At 38.9% G+C, this 21470-nt stretch overlaps 1 protein-coding gene across 1 annotated transcript in view; it reads right to left on the bottom strand.

The window, feature by feature from the left end:
* The window catches only part of CPS1 (carbamoyl-phosphate synthase 1, mitochondrial), a 142920-nt gene that overhangs the window by 9892 nt on the left and 111558 nt on the right, over positions 1 to 21470 (bottom strand). The window contains exons 29-34 of the mRNA XM_010861118.1: positions 18636 to 18713; positions 12830 to 12937; positions 11096 to 11185; positions 8826 to 8996; positions 6029 to 6103; positions 3138 to 3236 (exon numbers count right to left, since the gene is read on the bottom strand). Of these exons, the coding sequence (XP_010859420.1) occupies positions 3138 to 3236; positions 6029 to 6103; positions 8826 to 8996; positions 11096 to 11185; positions 12830 to 12937; positions 18636 to 18713 (621 nt within the window). The remainder of the gene's footprint in view (positions 1 to 3137; positions 3237 to 6028; positions 6104 to 8825; positions 8997 to 11095; positions 11186 to 12829; positions 12938 to 18635; positions 18714 to 21470) is intronic.

Genomic DNA, 21470 nt, shown 5'->3' with positions numbered 1-21470 from the left:
TCATCTGCTGATGGACATCTAGGTTGCTTCCATGTCCTGGCTATTATAAACAGTGCTGTGATGAACATTGGGGTACACGTGTCTCTTTCCCTTCTGGTTTCCTCAGTATGTATGCCCAGCAGTGGGATTGCTGGATCATAAGGCAGTTCTATTTCCAGTTTTTTAAGGAATCTCCACACTGTTCTCCATAGTGGCTGTACTAGTTTGCATTCCCACCAACAGTGTAAGAGGGTTCCCTTTCCTCCACACCCTCTCCAGCATTTATTGCTTGTAGACTTTTGGATCGCAGCCATTCTGACTGGCGTGAAATGGTACCTCATCGTGGTTTTGATTTGCATTTCTCTGATAATGAGTGATGTTGAGCATCTTTTCATGTGTTTGTTAGCCATCTGTATGTCTTCTTTGGAGAAATGCCTATTTAGTTCTTTGGCCCATTTTTTGATTGGGTCATTTATTTTTCTGGAATTGAGCTGTAGGAGTTGCTTGTATATTTTTGAGATTAGTTGTTTGTCTGTTGCTACATTTGCTATTATTTTCTCCCATTCTGAAGGCTGTCTTTTCACCTTGCTTATAGTTTCCTTTGTTGTGCAGAAGCTTTTAAGTTTAATTGGACCCATTTGTTTATTCTTGCTTTTATTTCCAATATTCTGGGAGATGGGTCATAGAGGATCCTGCTGTGATGTATGTCGGAGAGTATTTTGCCTATGTTCTCCTCTAGGAGTTTTATAGTTTCTGGTCTTACATTTAGATCTTTAATCCATTTTGAGTTTATTTTTGTGTATGGTGTTAGAAAGTGCTCTAGTTTCATTCTTTTACAAGTGGTTGACCAGATTTCCCAGCACCACTTGTTAAAGAGATTGTCTTTAATCCATTGTATATTCTTGCCATAGATTCTAATTACTTTATTCACAGTTGCTACGAAGTTTAGGTTTATCCCATTCTAACTAAGATGCCCAGTGAGTTAGCTATCTCTAATTAGCACATTCTATCGTATTGTTCAGTCAAATTTATGACTATACATTTGAAAAAAATCACTACAAATTAAAATCTTCCATATAGTAATGAAGAGATTATACACTGACTATTGATGATGGCAACTTTTCTTTGCTTCCCATATAGAGTAGGTTAGAAAATGGTTCTTACCTATCTCTAGAGATTTAGAATCTTGATGATTAATTTTACCACAGCTGCAAGTATTTTATTAAATGTCAGTTTAGTTTATTAAATATTTCCTTGAATATATTTTAAGCTCTGTAATTAAAATATGTATATATTTAAATTCCTAATATTATGCACGCATGCACAGGAACAAAGTTCTTTGCAAAAATTCATGTAGCTGATAGAACATTGATTTCTTTAAAAAAGAATAAACTGAAAGGTAGAACATTGCTTTTAGAAGTCTCTTTTCCCTATGAACTTCCTTCTTTCCCTACAAAGCAAAAATTCTGTTCACTGTTGCCAAAATCATACTAGTACTTCATAGGGATCAAATTAATTTTTGCTTTATATTTCCCTGCAGCACTGGAACCAAACAAGGCACAATTTTATACATCACTGCCTTCTTAGAGTGGTATTTTAAAATGTTAGCACTATTATGATTAGTTGTGAGGACAGGGACTAAGGGCATGGTCTCCTCTGAATGCCCCCAGGTCTCACATTAAACTTTAAGCCATAACTGGAAGCTGGACAAATACTCTCATACTTGTGACTTAATAATACTTAATACCATTATAATGTGATGAGTCTCTCATATGGTGTGATGTGTCTCTCAACTGCCATTAAGCTTCACAATTGCAAGTCATCTTGTTAGCCTCTGTTCTAACTGTTCTCCATCGCCCTTCTGGCACCTTTATGAAGCAAAATCCCAAGTTAATCTTTGCAGAAACTTCTCCAAAGCCACCCATCCAGTCTCCAGAGTCTAATTTGCTGATACTAGGGCACCCTAATGCAACAGCATCTATAGTAACAACCCACTACTTGAAAATACCTGGCATTATTCTAATCATAATTTTATTGACATGTACAGAACCGTGCAGGGTTTGAACTGATTGAAAGAATGGCAGGGGTGATAGATCAGACCATCTATTGTTTTTATAGGCCCAGGGATTGCTAACCTCCAATGAAAGTGAAATATCAGTTGAGAAACATCTAGTATTTTTTAGAAACTTTATAAACAAATAGTTTGTATATTCTTGCAATAATTATTCCAAAGAGTAATAAGAGTTTCCTGGCTCCCATTTTGCCCTAAGATTTACAGTTGACTTGCAATAATAAACCAGTGATATCCTTTTCATCATATGAAGATATTCACTTACAATTACTACACCCTGCTTTGACTTAGAAGGTTTACTAGGTAATAATATTTCAAGAACTTCCACAGTACACTGTGGGATGGGCTGACTTTCTTAAGCCCATTAGGCCACTGCCCTTTAAGAACTTTCAGTCAGTCATGGAGAACTTTTAATTATGTTAAGAAAATTTCTCAGATAATGCCCATGTCTTCTTCAACTCTGAATCTTTGATATTTAGAAATTGAAATGTGAATGAATGAATGTAATGAAGGAAAGAACAGAGGTTTGGAGGGGGTAATATTCATTTCAGTTTGGGATATGTTGGTTTTGAGACATCTAGATGGAGGTGTCCAGCAAACTGCTGGAAACAGAGGATGGCTGAGGATAAAGACTTAAAGATGATAGTTAGAAATGGGAGAGTGGATAGACATGAATGAGCTGGCAAAGGGGAAAGTCAAGAGAAAATGCTAGACACAGTCACAGAAAGAAGCTGTGAGACCAACTTAATGGAAAGCTTATATTCAGAGGCCAAGGAGACAGTACTAAGAGTAAGCCATGTAGAAAAGGTGTAACCAAGGGAAAGAACGGAGTCCTTTTAAAGGTACTAGAGCTTTTTTTCTTTCTTTTTTTTAGCTTATTCACTTATTTGTATTGGCTGCTACAACAGAAAAAGGCAAAAAGTCAAGGAACATACAGATAAAAAAATTTCCATTATTGCTCAAATTTGCTGGCTTTTTAGTGGAATTTTAAAAATATTTCCTCTCTTCTCTAGCACCATTAAGGTCACTTACCCTACCAGCTCCCAGCACGTGTCCACAGTCATGCACACAAGCACACACTACCTACCTGAATTCCAATCAGGATGCCTTTCTGGGGTAGCTTAAATCCTGTGGAAAGCATTGCCTTTAGGAAAGCTGTATGAATACCTTCACCAAAGCAAGCCACCTGTTTAGAAGAAATGAAAAAAAATAAAGTAAAAGGAAGCAAATGACAGTCACCCAACCCTACCAAAAAAGAACCACAAATGAAGTCATAGATTCCTACGCTAGATTTTATTGAGTTGCCCAAAGACCATGCAGTCTGAATCTAGGGATTAAAAGTCTGGCTAGGGCAGATGTATCTTATGTTTTTAATTAAACATAATGAATGAATAAGCAATTCTTTCTCCATCCAACAACACTCCATGGAGCAACATAACTGGATTCTACTGTGAGATATTTGGATACAAATTACAGCTTCTGGCCCATAATATGGTGAGCTGCCAAATGTTAATATGACTTAATGTTTAAGTAATAGTATATGTATGTATACTATGCAACAATGCATGAATTCATGGGTCAGTAGCACAAATGCGTAACTGCTAATCAATTGGTTAGGAGTTATTTCATACACATGGGAAAGCCTTCTGAAAAATTCAGTAAATCTGTGAAAATCTCAAAGGAACTTCTTCATTATTATTACCTTCATAAAATGAGGCAATATACCTTGCTAGCAGTTCTTAATACTACAGCCCAAAGTAAAAAAAAAAAAAGAAAAATTCAAATTAATATAGTGTTGGGATTTACAGAGCCTTCCTGTAGGGTAATAGCACTACAATATAACTACAAGTTGATTAGCTACCCTAACTATAGAATAAGGAGTTAATCTGAGTATGATGGAAGTAAGCCTTGCCATGTATATCATTATTTGACAAAGGTACAGAATCACCATTAGAGTAAATAACACTGACGGCTAAATTCATTCTTTAAGCAAGTGACTCCTTTACTGTCAAAGGAAAGTTCTCATGACTATGATTTTCAGTGGACCACTAGGACCTGCTGCTTTTTACACCACAGTAAACATTTTCTGTGTTCAAGTACTGGCTAACCAACTTAAGGAATGTCAACCTAAGTTAATGGGACCCAAACCCTACTGAAAGAACCTAGGCAATTTCATTTTAAGTGCATATACAAACACAAGGTTTCAGCAGTTTTCTACAAAAAAAAAAAACAAAAACAGAAAGTAGTTAAGGAGGTGCTAATAGTAAAGAACCCGCCTGCCAATGCAGAAGATGCAAGAAACATGGATTCAACCCCTGGGTTGGGAAGATTCCCTAGAGAAGGGAATGGAAAACCACTCCAGTATTCTCATCTATAAAATCCCATGGACAGAAGAGCCTGGTGGGCTACAGTCCATGGGTCACAGAGAGTCAGACACAACTGAGCACAAAGATTAAGACTATCATCCCCACCTCATCATTAGGAAAGTTAAAGTTTTATTTAATCCCACAACAAGCCATTTTAACACTGAAAATGTCTCTGGAGCATAACTGAGATTTCACTGAGCTAGAATTATTATTCTGATTTCAGTAATAAAATAGAACTTGTAACATCACACTAAGTGACACTTGGAAATATGACTCTAATAATGGAAGAGGAATTATCTCTCTGTACTTCTAAAACAGATACGAGGAAGGAGAGGGCTGAATTTCTAATTCTCTCATATGTTCGTATTTCAACAATTCCAATAATGTATGTCTGGAGGCAGAATGGACACAGGTTCTGAAAACAGATTTGCCACAGCAGAGAAAACAGCATTAAGGAAAGCAGATCTCACCCTGATCTGAATCCTAGGCTAGCTGAAAACAGCCCTGCTACTGAGTGACCATGGGATCAAGATGAACATCAGGGGATCTCCTTAAACGGCAGAGAAATTCAACGTTACGTCCCTTGTCTTCAAGTTAGGTTTTCTCGTCTATTAAATTAACAGAAGCAGCAAAGATACTAAGAGAAGGCAATCATCAGTCCAAATACAAACAAGATAGCCATTTATTCCTCACTGCCTCCCTTCCTGTCTCACTTGGCTTCTCATCACAGATTTTGCTTGTAACCAGGCAACCATATAAAACATCACATATTTGTTGCAATTAAGTCTTTTCCCCTTTCAGGTTTTCCTCAACACCAAGAGGAAACAATGATGCCTCCCAGTCTGATGTTGCCACTCTGGTGTGCACTGATGAGAATCTGAAGGTTGTGTACAGTAAGTCTGTCAAGGGCTAGGTGATTCATACAATGTCCTGACACTGACACGTAGGGAACGCTCTGGAATCTGACAGCTTTCTACAAGAAACACATTTCACATTCTTAAAGAAACCTCCAGCTGACAAAGGCTCCAACACAAGTGAAGAGGGACATCCAGTGGTCAGTCTCATTATAGTTTTTAGATAATCTCCAGGCGGCTACAGTTGCTTTGAAAAACAGTGGTTCTGGGACTTTGCATATACCTGCAGATCCCACCGTATGATGGCCCCATTATCTTTCTACTGTTGTACATTCATTCTACATGTTGCTATTAAAAGCTCAATGATCTAATTTCACAATAGCAAGGCAAATTAGAGGGGATGAGAGGTGCTTTACAGAGAGACCTGAGAATCTTAAAATAAAAAGACCTGGAAGGTATTTACCTAGACATCTAAAGAAATATTTGAAAGATGCTCCCAATTTGTAACGTGAAAATGAATGAAACACACAGACAATATAGCCAACTGTTGAACTATAAGTGAGAATTTAGACTCTGGGCTACAAAACTCAAGGATTTTTTTCTTAGCTCAAAATTCCCAGGCCATTTCAGACTTATTCTGATCACAAAAGAAGTGTCCCGCTTACTACTTACTAAATTACTTTACTATATTCTGATCATAAAACCATAGACTTCAAAGTAGATTTAATGAAAGTGTTCATGGATCATTAACTAGTTACCTCTCCAGTGGAAGCCATCTCACATCGTAGAATGGGGTCAGCATCTCTCAACCGGGGCCAGGAAAACATTGGAGCCTATCAAAATAACGGGTAGGAAAAATATGTGAAAGAAGGGTATAACAAGAATAAAGGAGGATAATTCTATTTAGTGAGTCATTTCTCATAGGATTCATTTAGGCTATGGTAGACACATAAAAAAACACCTTTGGTCCAAGCAACTGACTTGAAAAATAGCTTTAAACCTGTGTTCCAAGAATTTCTTGAGCTTTTGGCCCAAAATTGGGTTAAATAATCACAATTTATTTCTGTAAATAGGGCCCCAGTGACCAGTCTAAGCCAATGTTTCTGATCTAGCCTACACATATTCTTACTGGAGTGATTTCAAACAAAGTCTACTGGGCATTGATCTCCCCAGACACAGAGTTCAAACACTTTTTCCTTGGTAGGCTTTTGAAACATTCTTCTTCTTGTTCTGATCATTTGGACTTACAACAAGCCACCTTGCCAGAAATGTCTGTCTGCAAGCTGACTTCTGAGACATTAAGCTGTTGTTGACACCTCTTAAAAAGCTTTGAAAAATATTCTTCTTGGAAATACTTTTGCCCAGAACTTTCATATGAACTAGAACATAGATAGGAGTGCTTTCTTTCCATTTATTTTATCAGTGCAGTTCACTAAGAATCAAATTTTTGTTTCTTCCATATATCTATTTATCCAGCCTCGACTATTCCTTCTTTGATTCGGGCATGCCTCTAAGTCATTATGGGAATTAATTCTAGCTTGGAGTTATTTCACTGGGTCATCTTAGTCATTATTACATTATATTCCTGCCTTCCAGCCTCTCTCTACCTCAACCATTGATATCTACCCACCTCACTAGGACAATATTAAGATTGACTATGAAAAAGTAATTTGACAAAAAAATCAAGATTAATGTACAAGGATAACTAGGAAAGAAGTAAACTAGAAGACAGTGCATTTTGAAAAATTCACATCTATCCATCAGTATTGTTACTAGTTGGAAATTGTTTCAGACACATGTGTGTATATATTTGTGTGTGTATTCCTGTGTCTAAGAATAAAGAAACATGAGTTTGAAATTCATATTCAGAATCTCCAGTGGAAAAATATTTTGGGGGTCCTTCTACTTACTGGTCTCAAACAATAAAACCCTATGTATATATAGTCCCATTGAAAATTTAACAATTTGTGTTGTGTCATAGCATCCAGGAATAAAATGCTACCCTAAAATAAGAAGTGACATTCTACCTCAGTGTACTGTAAAATCCAGGGAATCCTAAATTATTAAGTTAAATAAGATTAATAAATATTTTTTAATTTACAGCTTCAACTTAAAACTTCCACTGTAAAAGTCAGAAGTCAGAGTCTCAATTGTAACACAATTATGGTTGAGGTCACTAGTATATATAAGAACAGAAAGCTCTGAAGGCACCCAGAATATGTAAATATCACATAAATATATTATACAATATAAATTAATTTCATTGTGTACTTTATCTAAAAAATTCAGATATGTTTATATAATATCTCACTAATCCTCATACTGTCCAGTGAGGTAGTTAAAGGTCATAATTATAAATACTCTGTTCATGGGCAGACTGAGGCAGCTAGAGGAGCACAATGGATTTATTATTAAGTTATTTGAAATATACAAATATATACAGGCATTTCTTGTCTTATGATGCTTTGTTTTATTGTGCTTCGCAGATAATGAATTTTTAAAAAATTGAAGGTTTGTATGTTATGGCAACCCTACATCAACCAAATCTGTTGGCACCATTTTTTCCAACAGCATTTAATCACTGTGTCTCTGTGTCACATTTTGGTAGTTCTTACAGTATTTCAAACATTTTCATTATTATTACTATTGGAAAAAAAGATTATGACTCACTGAAGCCCCAGATGATAATTAGTATTTTTGAGCAATAAAGTAGTTTTTGATTAAGGTATGTGCATTGTTTCTTTAGACATAATGCTATTGCACACTAAACAAACCACAATATAGTGTGAATATAGCTTTTATATGCACTGAGAGGCCAAAAAATTAGTGTAGAATTAATGTGGTGGTCTGGAACCAAACCCACAATATCTCCAAGGCATGTTTGTATTTAGTGAACAAATCTTACATTTTCCTGGTCATTCTTCATAAAGGTGCCATCAATTTCATTACCCTCACAGTACCGCTACAACAAAATTATACCACTAAAGAAATCGGAACTAAGCAAAGGTGGTCAAGGCAATAAAAATTTAAGTAACACCACAAGGTAACACTTTTACAAGACTCATGCATTCCTGAAAGCCTCGGCATAATTCAAGCCTTATCCTAAAAGTTATATCCAGAATTTCTATTTACCAACTAAACCGGCAGCATTAAGCATCACCTTCATAAATGTAGTTTATGTCACTCAGCTAGTTGGTTTCAAAGTTATGTAATTCTAAATATTTTTTTTTAATTTTTGAAATGCACAAGAGTACACATAAAGTTGCCTATAGAGAAACTGCATTGCATTATTCAAAGCGAACATTATAAATTCCTAGTCTAGCACTTTAGTTAGAAGGTTCATAAAGTATCAAGATTATTTTTAAAAATTACTTTTGGCTAAGCTGGGTCTTTTTTGCCCCATGGCATGTGAGATCAAACCCACATCCCCTGCATTGGAGGGCAGATTCTTAATCACTGGACTACCAGGGAAGTCCTAAGATCATTTTTTAATGAAAAATTATTCCTTTAATTCCTTTGGAACTTAAAAAATGACTAAGATTTTTGAAAATATACCTTAATTGCAACATAGTCGGCTGGAATTATGGGATGCTCCAGTGTTGGAAGGGGTTTCTCATCAATGTGCTCTCCAATCATCACCTTGGTGGCCACATCAATGAAGTCGATTCCAAGTGTCTTGGAAACAAAGGGGAAGGATCGAGAAGCTCTCAGGTTACACTCAATCACCTGGAGAGATAACAAAATTCAAAAGAAGAGAAAGGATGGTGAGAAACAATGACAATATTCAACTGCTCCCTGCAACTTGGGCCCAGCTCTTGCTTTGCCAGCCTCTTCCTTGTCTCCCCCTGATAGACTTATTTTTTAATTGATTAATATTTTAATTTAAGGATAATTGCTTCACAGAACTCTGTTGGTTTCTGCCAAACATCAACATGAATCAGCCATATGTATACATATATTCCCTCCCTCTTGAACCTCCCTCCCCATCACACCCCTCGAGGTTGTTACAGAGCCCCAGTTTGAGTTCCCTGTGTAACATAAGTTTCCATGTTCCTCTCTTCATACATCTCACCCTCTCCTCCCTCACCCGCGGTGCCATGTCCATAAATCTGTTCTCTATGTCTGTGTGCCACTTGTAGACTTTTGCTAACTGGTTTCCCTTTTGGTCCCATGGTGGCTCAGATGGTATAGCATCTGCCTACAGTGCAGGAGACCCAGGTTTGATCCCTGGGTTAGGATGATCCCCTGGAAAAGGAAATGGCAACCCACTCCAGTACCCTTGCCTGAAAAATCCCATGGACAGAGGAGCCTGGTGGGCTACAGTTCATGGTGTTGCAAAGAGTCGGACATGACGGAAGGACTTCACTTTCTTTCTTTCTTTTCAGTCAGTATCTTTGAACTCTGACTTTTTCCCACCCCTTTCTGCGGTTCTATCCCCACACTCTCTTGACATGCGTGCTTGTGTACTCGGTTGTTCAATCGTGTCTGATTCTTTGTGACACCGTGGACTGTAGCCCACCAGACTTCTCTGTCTGTGGCATTATCCCAGCAAGAATAGTGTAGTGGGTTGCCATTTCCTCCTCCAGGGGATCTTCCCAATCCCAAGAATCAAACCCGCAGCTCCTGCATTGACAGGCTAATTCTCTATCACCAGCGTGACCTGGGAAGCCCCACAAGCTCTTGACAGATTTGTTTTTATGCAGAGTTCAGATCATGCCACATCCCTACTGGAAAGTCTTCAGTGGATTTCTACTGGCCCTGATAGTGAAGTCTAGTCCTTGACAGCCTTCTATCCTCTTGCTTCAGTGTAGCCCTCTATGTTATCTTGTACCACTTTCCTGGTCTCAGTGTTTCTTTCCAAGTTTACGTTCTATGATTTCCCTGGAAATATAATCTTGATAAACTGAACTGGTCACTATCTCCTAAAACGCACTGAACTTTCCCATAGATGTTGTATGTGAACTGCTCTCTCTATCTTCCTTTACTTGTTATTCATTCCTTAAGACCCAGCTCAAATTACAAAATCTTCCTTGAAATATTTTATTATCCACCCAAACCAGGCATATGACACTCAATTACATGCTCATACACACGTGCAGGCACAGACCCCCACGCTCACCACCCCCGCCACACACACAGGCACTCCCTATTTTATGCCTCCAATATCACTTTATTCGTACATTCCTTCCAGCAGCTATTATATTCTAACTTACAGTTATCTATAAATTCATCTTCTTCCCAGTTCTCACTAAATTATGAATCTCTGAGAGCAAAAAACTGGGTTCTATACATCTTTGTTGCCACCTTAGGACTTTGCATAGTAGGTGAGAAACAATATTGGTTACTGATTAGTTACATTAAGTAGATTAAATTAATTAAGACTAACCTCATCACCTTAACATTTTTGAAATTTCTTTCTTTTTTATTTTATTGTATTTATTTATTGGTAAATGGTATCCAAAAGAGCTTTCTTTTCCAGGAAATGAATAAAGCAAAACCCCAGTGCATGTAATTATGACCATTCCACAGTAATCCGAACAGATTACTTTGTGATGGTCACCGCATCCATCTACACTGTACTGTAGGTGGCAGACAGTGATCTTTCCAGTGGCTCAGGGTGTTTACAAAGCTGTCACTGACACATCAGTGCCTCCAAGACCAGTGTTTTCAAACAGGCAGGTATTATATGCTGTGCAACACCCCACACTAAGACACAATCAGCTGCCAGGGTCTCAGCTGCTCTGTGGCTGTGTTCACAAAGGGACATAAACCAACAGGACCTAACACAGCAGTGGTGTCCCCTCAAACAGTTTGGCATTTCTTACCAAGACATCATTTCCTTTGACAAGAAACTGGACGTTGAATGGGCCAGAGATGGCAAAAGCCTTTGCGATCTTTCGGGTAGCATCCTTCACCTAGATCAAAAGGACAAGGATACCATACTAAAGGACATTCCTTAGTTTAAAAACAAACAAAAAAGGTATAGCACCTTAAATTTAGATTTCTTTCATTTCTCTTTACAAAGAACTATATCTCCACTAATAATGGAGTAATAATATGTAATAATAATAATGGAGTAATAATAGAAGCCATTCTTAGGTTTCTATTAACAAAATAATAATTATACTAAATGTTCTAAATATTCACACCAGAACAGCAGGGAAAAGAGCAAATAATGGTAAAGGATTATCTTTCTGCCAAATGCCCCTATCTACCTACCATCATATACTCTGGTTTCATTCTGAGGGCTAAATGGAATCCTTTCAGTCTGGTTGCTTCAGCACCAAAAGCTGCAGTCCAAACTGTGGGTCAATCTAATGACCCACCTGCTGAGAAGTACAGGCCCTGAAATTATATGGTACTGCAAAGAGACCAGAGAGATTTCTTTTATGTGCTTTTCTTTTCCCCTGCACTCTGCAAGGGTGGATATTATGGTCAGAAGGAAACACGTTCCCTTGCAGGGAGGTGTGTGTAATCTACAGGAATTCCCATATCCAACCAGAGCCAGAAGGATCACATGCAAAGAGAGGGCACTGGCTGCTGGAATCAACAGCTCCTCATCCACTGATCTTACATGCCTTTGCAGTTCAGCAACTCAATCAGTTACAAAAGGAAGCAGGGTCCATGACACATTGAGCTTTGAGAGATTTCAAAATATCTGAGTTTTGAGATCATTTATTCCGATATGAAAAATTAAAGCACATTTGAAATCCCAGGATACTGTTCCTTCATGCTGCTGCTAATCACAAAGCAACCTGCTACCTTCACATTCTAGAACAAGGTAAGACCTTTGGAAACCAGCCCAATGTACAACTAGCCAGACAGGCTGCCGAGATTCTGGTGGCAGGATTATTGGGAAGTCTCATTTAAATAGCTAATCCTCACCTCACATACCTGAAGACTAAAGGAACATTCCCCAAGTTATTTATGATGGCAGTCTTTAAGATGAAACCTAGCAGTGCATATTGAATACTGAGGCAGAATCATCATTCTTGGAAAGGTCATTAAAGTAGCAGTTTCAAAACCACTGGAAGAGACATATCTTAAAGTACTTTTTGGGTGAGGGTAAGGGTAGACAGTGAAAGCATTGGTTCCAGAATTTGTTCTTACGTGACTGATGCATATCTGCTTCTAACTGAGAAACATTACTTTAGGTGCTGCTCACCTGTAAGTGGCTCAAATATTAGAATCATCTGCAGCAGTAGTTATCCAAATGTAGTCCCTAGACCAGTAGGAATAGCATCACAAGGGAACTCAATAAAAATGCAAATTATGGGGCCTGGAACTACAGAATCAAAACTGGGGATGGAATCCCACAACCTTTTAACAAGTCCCCCAGGTGGTAACAGAGAGCTCAATTAGAGGACTATTGCACTAGAATACAATCAAGAGTTCTAAAGGGCAGAAAAGGAAGCTGCTATCTTTAAAATACACAGCAAACTCAGAGGAAGAAGTCCCCTTCATAATTAAATTTTACCTGAAGTATGTCCTATCCTACTACTTAGTTTAAAAAACTTTTAATCTTTTCCCGTCTTCCACCTTTATTTATAAATGATGACCTTTTCAATGGCTCCTTGGCTGATGGTTTGTGTGGGCAGCATCAGAGTGGCATCCCCCGAGTGGACGCCTGCATCCTCCACGTGTTCAGAAATGGCATGGGAGATGACCTGGCCGAAAGAAGATTGGAGAAAGGGTTGTCAGCTCTTCTTCAGTGAAGCTGCTGCCTGGTGTACCCCTTAATTCTAACAGATACCTCCAGCAATGAGCAGTTTCTTTGCTAAGTCTCCAATAAGGGGGCAGAAGGAACTGCACATGCAGCCTCACCAAGCCTCCCTGTTCAGTGACAGATCACCTTGTGGGGCAGCTGAGAATGTCTGAGAGCTTACCTCCCTATTCCATTGATTAGAATCGGTATAAATGCTAGGAAAAGAAGGTAACTAAGCCAACTCATGGCCCTACTGGTAAAGAACCCAACTGCTAATGTAGGAGACACAAGAGACATGGGTTCAATCCCAGGATTGGGAAAATCCCCTGGAGGAGAATACAGTAATTCACTCTAGTATTCTTGCCTGGAGAACCCCATGGACATGGGAGACGTGTTGGGCTACTGTCCACAGGGTCTCAAAGAGTCAGACATGACTGAGCAACTAAAACTTTCACACTAAACTTTCAAGCCAACTTGCAATGACTTTTAAGAATAGATAGGAAACTAAGGCATTCTGGGGGCACTAGAGACATCTTTATCCTTTCCTTCCAGGTTAAGTTTTAAACACTGGAAAAGAAGACAGAAGAGGTGAATTCAAGCCTAGGTAAATGTCATAACTTAGGTGGGTCAGAAAGAAAATGTAAGATCTGAAGATCAAGGGATTCTTATCACCTCCACACCATAACCAAATGAGCTAATTCACCACCTACAAGAGATCTTTAAGTGAAAATTTGAGACAGGAGGGAGTGCGTCTTTGGTCACTCAGTCACGTCTGACTCTTTGCAACCCCATGGACTGTAGCTTGCCAGGCCCCTCTGTCCATGGGATTTTTCAGGCAAGAATACTAGAGTGGGTTGCCATTTCCTCCTCCAGGGGAATCTTCCTGAAGATAGAAGGAAAACAAGAGGAAAATATTCTTGTCCTCTTTTAAAGGTAAGAAAATCAAGGCAATATAAGAATAAATAATGCAAGTACAAGTGTCTATATGACCAAGACAGGATTTTGAACCCTTATCTGTCAGATTGCAAAGTTTATGGCCTCAGTCACTATAACCTAAATGTTAACAGCATGTGTGTCTTCAGAAAATGAGAGTGGGGGAGAATAATTGGATAACTTTAAAAGACTTTAATAAATTACAGTGAAAATTTGTTTGTCAGATTTACCGATGACTTAAAGCAAAGTGACATTTGAGTGCCAGTACTCCTGCTGTCGCTTCCCTGAGAGCTCAGTTGGTAAAGAATCTGCCTGCAATACAGGAGACCCTGGTTCAATTCCTGGGTCAGGAAGATCTGCTGAAGAAGGGATAGGCTACCCACTCCAGTATTCTTGGGCTTCCCTTGTGGCTCACCTGGTAAAGAATCCACCTGCAATGCAGGAGACCTGAGTTTGATCCTTGCGTTGGGAAGATCCCCTGGAGAAGGGAAAGGCTACCCACTCCAGTACTCTGGCCTAGAGAATTCCATGGACTGCATAGTCCATGGGGTCACAAAGAGTCAGACATGACTGAGCAACTTTCACTTTCACTTTCATTCCTGCTGTCACTTATGAGTTCTGGGACCTGGACAAGGTACTTTAGATGTTTAGCCGTGGTTGCCGATAGGAATGAAAATGGTATCTGCCTCATAGAATGAGGATAAACACAAGTACAGTCTGGAATGATATTTAGTGTAGAGTAAGCACTCAAATTTTTTATACTGTCCAGAAATGGGCAGGCAATGTCCCACTGATCAAACCAGTCAATCCTAAAATAAATCAGTCCTGAATATTCATTGGAAGGACTGATGCTGAGGCTGAAGCTCCAATACTTTGGCCACCTGATGCACAGACCTGACTCACTGAAAAAGACCCGATGCCGGGAAAGACTGAGGGCAGGAGGAGAAGGGGGCAACAGAGGATGAGATGGTTGGATGGCATCACAGACTCAACGGACATAAGTTTGACCAAACTTCAGGAGATAGTGAAGGATAGGGAACCCTGGCATGCTGCAGTATAGGAGGTCACAGAGTCAGACACAAATTAGACACTGAACAGGAACAATGTCCCATTGAGCTCTGAAAACATTATAACATGTCTGAAGTACGATGTCCATTTCTGAGTGTGACTGTTTAAAAATTATGTGAACAACCTGAAATACTTCCAAAAGAAGGAATCCAGAATGATAAGCAATGTTGGGGTCTAAGAGAAGCTTAGGGAAAGAGCATATCCTAGCAAATTGGAACTAAATAAGGCCAACAGACCAGCATTACTTTACAGCACAATATTTGAAAAAACACAAATGTATGTAGGTCAGTCTTACATTCTCCACTTCCACATTGGTATAGTCACATTTCTCTTATTTTACACCTCAGTCTCAAATAGGTAAAATGTTGAAAAGAGGAAAAGATTAAACATATGCTCCATAACTCTGGAGGTCAGGAGGTCAGGGATGAAAATTCTAGGGAGGCGTACATTAGAAAAGGAATATATTAGAAGTTCAAGAAATAAAAGCAAAAACTATATATATATATATATCATGTTGCATTTTTTATGCTTTGTATAACCAAAAGAGTTAAACAGAAAACAAATGACAATTTTCCAGGGATAGGAAGGAAAACTAAGACAAACTGAGATAGCATATTATAAAGCAAAGACATCACTTTGCCAACAAAGGTCCATATAGTCAAAGCTATGTTTGTTTGTTTATTTGTTTTTTCTGGTAGTCATGTATGGATGTGAGAGTTGGACCATAAAGAAGGCTGAGTGCTGAAAAATTTATGCTTTTGAACTGTGGCACTGGAGAAGACTCTTGAGAGCCCCTTGAACAGCAAGGAGACCAAACCAATAAACCCTAAAGGAAAACAACACTGAATATTCATTGGAAGGACTGTTGCTGAAGCTCTAATACTTTGGCCACCTGATGTGAAGAACTGAATCATTGGAAAACACCCTGATGCTGGAAAAGATTGAAGGCAAAGGGAGAAGAGGGCAGCAGAGGATGAGATGGTAGATAGCATCACCAACACAATGGACATGAATTTGGCAAACATTTCATGCAAAGATGGGCTCAATAAAGGACAGAAATGGTATGGACCTAACAGAAGCAGAAGTATTAAGAAGAGGTGGCAAGAATACACAGAAGAACTGCACAAAAAAGATCTTCATGACCCAGATAAACACAATGGTGTGATCACTCACCTAGAGCCAGACATCCTGGAATGTGAATTCAAGTGGGCCTTTGGAAGCATTACTATGAACAAAGCTAGTGGAGGTGATGGAATTCCAGTTGACCTATTTCAAAGCCTAAAATATGATGCTGTGGAAGTGCTACACTCAATATGCCAGCAAATTTGGAAAACTCAGCAGTGGCCACAGGACTGGAAAAGGTCAGTTTTCATTCCAATCCCTATGAAAGGCAATGCCAAAGAATGCTCAAACTACAGCACAACTGCACGCATCTCACACACTAGTAAAGTAACGCTCAAAATTCTCCAAGTCAGGCTTCAGCAATACGTTAACCATGAACTTCCAGAAGTTCAAGCTGGTTTTAGAAAAGGCAGAGGAACCAGAGATCAAATTGCCAACATCCGCTGGATCATGGAAAAAGCAAGAGAGTTCCAGAAAAACATCTATTTCTGCTTTATTGACTACGCCAAAGCCTTTGACTGTGTGGATCATAATAAACTGTGGAAAATTCTGAAAGAGATGGGAATACCAGACCACCTGATCTGCCTCTTGAGAAACCTGTATGCAGGTCAGGAAAACCAACACAATATTGTAAAGTAAAATAAATAAATAAATAAAGCTGGAAAAAAAATTTTTTTTTAATAAAGTTAATGTAGAAAAATGGGGAAAAAAAAAAAGAACTGGACATGGAACAACAGACTGCTTCCAAATAGGAAAAGGAGTAGGTCAAGGCTGTATATTGTCACCCTGCTTATATAACTTCTATGCAGAGTACATCATGAGAAATGGTGGGTTGGATGAAGTACAAGCTGGAATCAAGATTGCTGAGAGAAATATCAAAAACCTCAGATATGCAGATGACGCCACCCTTATGGCGGAAAGTGAAGAAGAACTAAAGAGACTCTTGATGAAAGTGAGAGGAGAGTGAAAAAGTTGGCTTAAAGCTCAACATTCAGAAAACTAAGATCATGGCATCCAGTCCCATCACTTCATGGCAAATATATCACTGCAGATGCTGATTGCAGCCATGAAATTAAAAGACGCTTACTCCTTGGAAGGAAAGTTATGACCAACCTAGACAGCATATTAAAAAGCAGAGACATTACTTTGTCAACAAAGGTCCACTAGTCAAGGCTATGGTTTTTCCAGTGGTCATATATGGATGTGAGAGTGGGACTATAAAGAAAGCTGAGCACCGAAGAATTGGTGCTTTTAAACTGTGGTGTTGGAGAAGACTCTTGAGAGTCCCTTGGACTGCAAGGAGATCCAACCAGTCCATCCTAAAGGAGATCAGTCCTGGGTGTTCATTGGAAGGACTGATGTTGAAGCTGAAACTCCAATACTTTGGCCACCTGATGCAAAGAGCTGACTCATTTGAAAAGATCCTGATGCTGGGAAAGATTGAGGCCAGGAGGAGATGGGCACAATGGAGGGTGAAGTGGTTGGATGGCATCACCGACTCAATGGACATGAATTTGGATAGGCTCCAGGAGTTGGTGATGGACAGGGAAGCCTGGCGTGCTGAGGTTCATGGGTTCACAACAAATCAGACACGACTGAGCGATTGAACTGAACTGAAGGAGATGGTGAAAGACATAAAGCCTGGAGTGCTGTAGTCCATGGAGTCACAGAGTCAAACATGACTTAATGACTACTCAATAAAAGGGCACTTAAACTGTAGATTATATAAGAGGTCATCATTACTATAAACGTAATTTTTTTTAACAACACTACTTTGAACTGTTAATCTGGAAGAAAAAAACAAACAGAAAATAAACTTTATCATTTTCAGTAGAGTGTAAAGTAAAAGATGAAGTCCAAGATAAAATCCATTTTATTTTCTTAAAGCAAATAGAATGATATGGACTCTAAAATACAACTTTCTCTGTTTCAACATAAGTAATAAATACCTTACTAGTACAACCTTAAAACTAAAGAAAGGCATTCTTCATACTTTCATTTCTCCCTGAAGTTAGAGACATTGATTATATTAGTGCTAGATGTGATGTGGTAAGTCATTTTTATATTATTATCTTTATCCATCAGCTCTGTTTAGTTTTGTCTTTATTAACCCAATAAAAAGGGGGAGGGTGGAAAAATCAAGAGAGATGAAGAAGTAGGGATTCAGTTAGGAACTTCAGAAAGAAAGTATCAGATTTTTTTATGATATCCAGTGAAACATAAAAGGAAACCCACAGACAAAGGAAAATTAGAGAGAAAATCTATTCAAAAAGAATGAGCACAGGATGATAATTAATTTTGAATATCATCAAAGAGAAATTCTAACAATATGAAAAGCAGAAGAAATGATACCTATGACACAACTGAATTGTCAGTGAATTTGAACATTTTTTGGACTGAGCAGCTTGTCCATTATTATTAGAGACCTATTTTGTAGAAATCATGAGCTCTAATCTGTGCTATATTTCTAAGTTGCTAAGGAAAAAAATTGATGGGAAGGCAGGGATGGGGGAAGAGAGGGAGGATACAACACTTACTCGTCCATCTTTGCCGACAGCATCCATTTCCACTTCCCGGGCCCCCTCAATAAATTTCGTCAGCACCACTGGGTGTTCCTGTCATCAAGGAAAATGGGGGGGGTGGGGGTAGAACCTTTAGCTGAAATTTATGTAAAGTGTCAAGTAAATCATGTCCCTTAAGTCAATACTTGGGCAATACTTGAAAAAAACTGCTCAACACACAGCACAAATTCATTAGCCAATTTGTTTGGTAAGAACAAGGTCACTCTCTGCTTACAGTGAGGAACAGGAAATCTTTCTCCAATTTTGAGTCCTCAGTGAATTGAACATGAGTTTTTGAAATTTCAAATGTAGACTCTAGGTGAGTTAGAGAAAACACGGAGGCAAAGGAGAGGACAGAATGAGGTTCCCTTTCTCGTCTCCAGAATTATAAATATCTCTCTATTTTATTTATATCAGTTTTTGGATCAGGTATTTTTTCTCTTCCTTATCTTTTCCAAGCACTACAATTCCCTCAGTCACTTCTCTACATGAGAACTGAGAATGAACTTAGAAGGAGAGAAGTATTTTGTTTCAGTTTTGTTAGATCAAAGATGGAATTATTTACCTGAAATTGGCATGCTTTAAATCACTTCTACAGTATGATGTTTGCAACTGCAAAATCAAACATTCTTCAAAATATTCTTGCTTTCTCAGCTGTTTCAGACCCCTTAATATTCTTTAATTTCTTGCCCCTCAGCTCCTCCGCAGCAGTACTGCAATGCCCTCCACAGCCCAATCACTACGTGCTTTTTCCAAACTAAATGAAGTGGTTGAATGAAGACCTCCAGAGTTTAAACATCTCTTCTCCTCTTTGCGCGAGACCCTAGCACACTGCACACTTGTTTTCTTGTCAAAACCTGCCTTTACCTATCTCCATGCCTCTCCTCCCCCAGTGCACACCAGCTTCTCTCCTCACTTCATCTTTCAAATTTCAACCCATCCTTCAAGGCTTGGCTCCAATACCACTTCCTCCCTGAAGCCTTCTCTAAACATCTTTTTGCTCTGAACACAAACCCCTTTTGCCCACTATTATGGAATTCATCATCTTTGGCGTGTGTGTTGAATGTAATCTATCTTATCTCCTTAGCAGAGCACTTTAACTAGAATGGAATTTAGTGAAATATTCAAAATAACCCATGTCTTATGCCATAAATAAGCTGTTCTCTTCTTACATTTATTATTAAATGAAGAAACGTTCCCAACTCCCTTTTCTTCAAAAGCTTATTAGGCATTAAACTGTTGATTAGCCACACACATACACAAAAAAACTTTTTAATCTCTGTTCCTTCTTTTTAAAATATTGAATATTTAGTGTTGGCAGGCCTGGTAGAGCTGTATTGGGACCTTTGTGGAAATTTTCCACAAAATACATAATGATAAAAATATAACTACAAAAAAAAAAAGAAAAGTTCAGTAGCTGTCTTAGTTTCTCTAGCCAAGCCTAAGACAGGGGGTCTTATTCAAGTGGTTTATTAAGGGATTGAGAAAAGCAGGATGGGACACAGCAAAAAAAAAACTAGGTAGTTTGTGGGGTCACTGGGGACTGGATTCAGCTTCACCCCACAGGGAGCTCTCAGTTACAGCACAGAGTAAGTCCTAACTTGAAGCAGAGGGCAGTCACTGTCCAGGGTTTGAGGGTGGTGGTGAGGTGAGGAGTCTTGCTTCCTGGTGTCAGAAGCTCCCATTTGACTGAGAATAGTTATCCTGAGTGGGCTTCTCAGGTTGCACAGTGGTTAAGAAGCTACCTGCCAATGCAGAAGATGTGAGTTTGATCCCTGGGTCAGGAAGAGCTCCTGCAACAGGAAATGGCAACCCACTCCAGTATTCTTGCCTGGGAAAGTCCAAGGACAGAGGAGCCTGGTGGGCTACTAAGTTCATGGGGTCATTAAGAATCGGACATGACTTAGCAACTAAACAACAAGTTATCCTGAGAAATGTAGCTGGGAGGTATCATCAGCTATCACAGCAGCTGGGGGGTGGGTGCTCCCACAGGTAAAGGATCTGAGAGGGGCAACAACGTCATTCTCTATCTTGACCAATTAAATACCTTTACAAATAGCCCTTACTATGTTGAGGGAGAAGATTTCTTAATAAATTTCAAACTTTCAGCAGTTGGCTTTCTTAAAGCACTTTCTTCCTTAGGTATCCATGATCATATTTTCATGCTTCTTTCTCAGACTCCTTCATGGTTCTTTCTTCCCTACTCAGCCCTCAAATGCCAGTATTCTTTTCATCTCTTTCTTAACTGTTCCTTTTCCTCTATACTCTCCCCAGTGACTGCTTCCAATCTTAAAACTTCAGTTACAATAATATGCTATTGACTTCCAAATCTATATTTATCTCTCTCTCTTTAGCTGTGATCTTGATCTTCAATTTCAAATCTATATAACCCTCTCCTTTCAAAACATCTCTATTTGAACTCTTCACAGGCACCATATATTCAAAAGGTCAAAAATTAAATTTTATTTTCCCCTCTAAAATTTCTCTCCTTAAGTGTTCTTGTTTCAATAAATGGTGCCTCTGTCCATCCAGCTGTCTAAGGCAGAAACTCAGGAATCATCCTTCATCCTCTCTTCACCCTCCATCTCCATCCATTCACATCCTGAATGCACATCCTCAACATTTCTAGAACACATGCCCTTCCCTCCATCTGTACTATCACTGATCTTTTTTTCTTTTTTGGCCCCAACACACGGCACATGGGATCTTAGTTCCCCAACCAGGGATCATACCTGTACCCCTTGTCTTGGAAGGCAGAGTCTTAACCACTGGACTGCTAGGGAAGCCCCTTTACTCTCATTATTCTTTTAT

The sequence above is a fragment of the Bison bison genome, unplaced genomic scaffold (genome assembly GCF_000754665.1).
Source record: "Bison bison bison isolate TAMUID 2011002044 unplaced genomic scaffold, Bison_UMD1.0 scf7180017864471, whole genome shotgun sequence".
Taxonomy (NCBI): domain Eukaryota; kingdom Metazoa; phylum Chordata; class Mammalia; order Artiodactyla; family Bovidae; genus Bison; species Bison bison.
The sequence above is the reverse complement of the archived record's forward strand: the minus strand, read 5'-3'. Positions and strand labels throughout refer to the sequence as shown.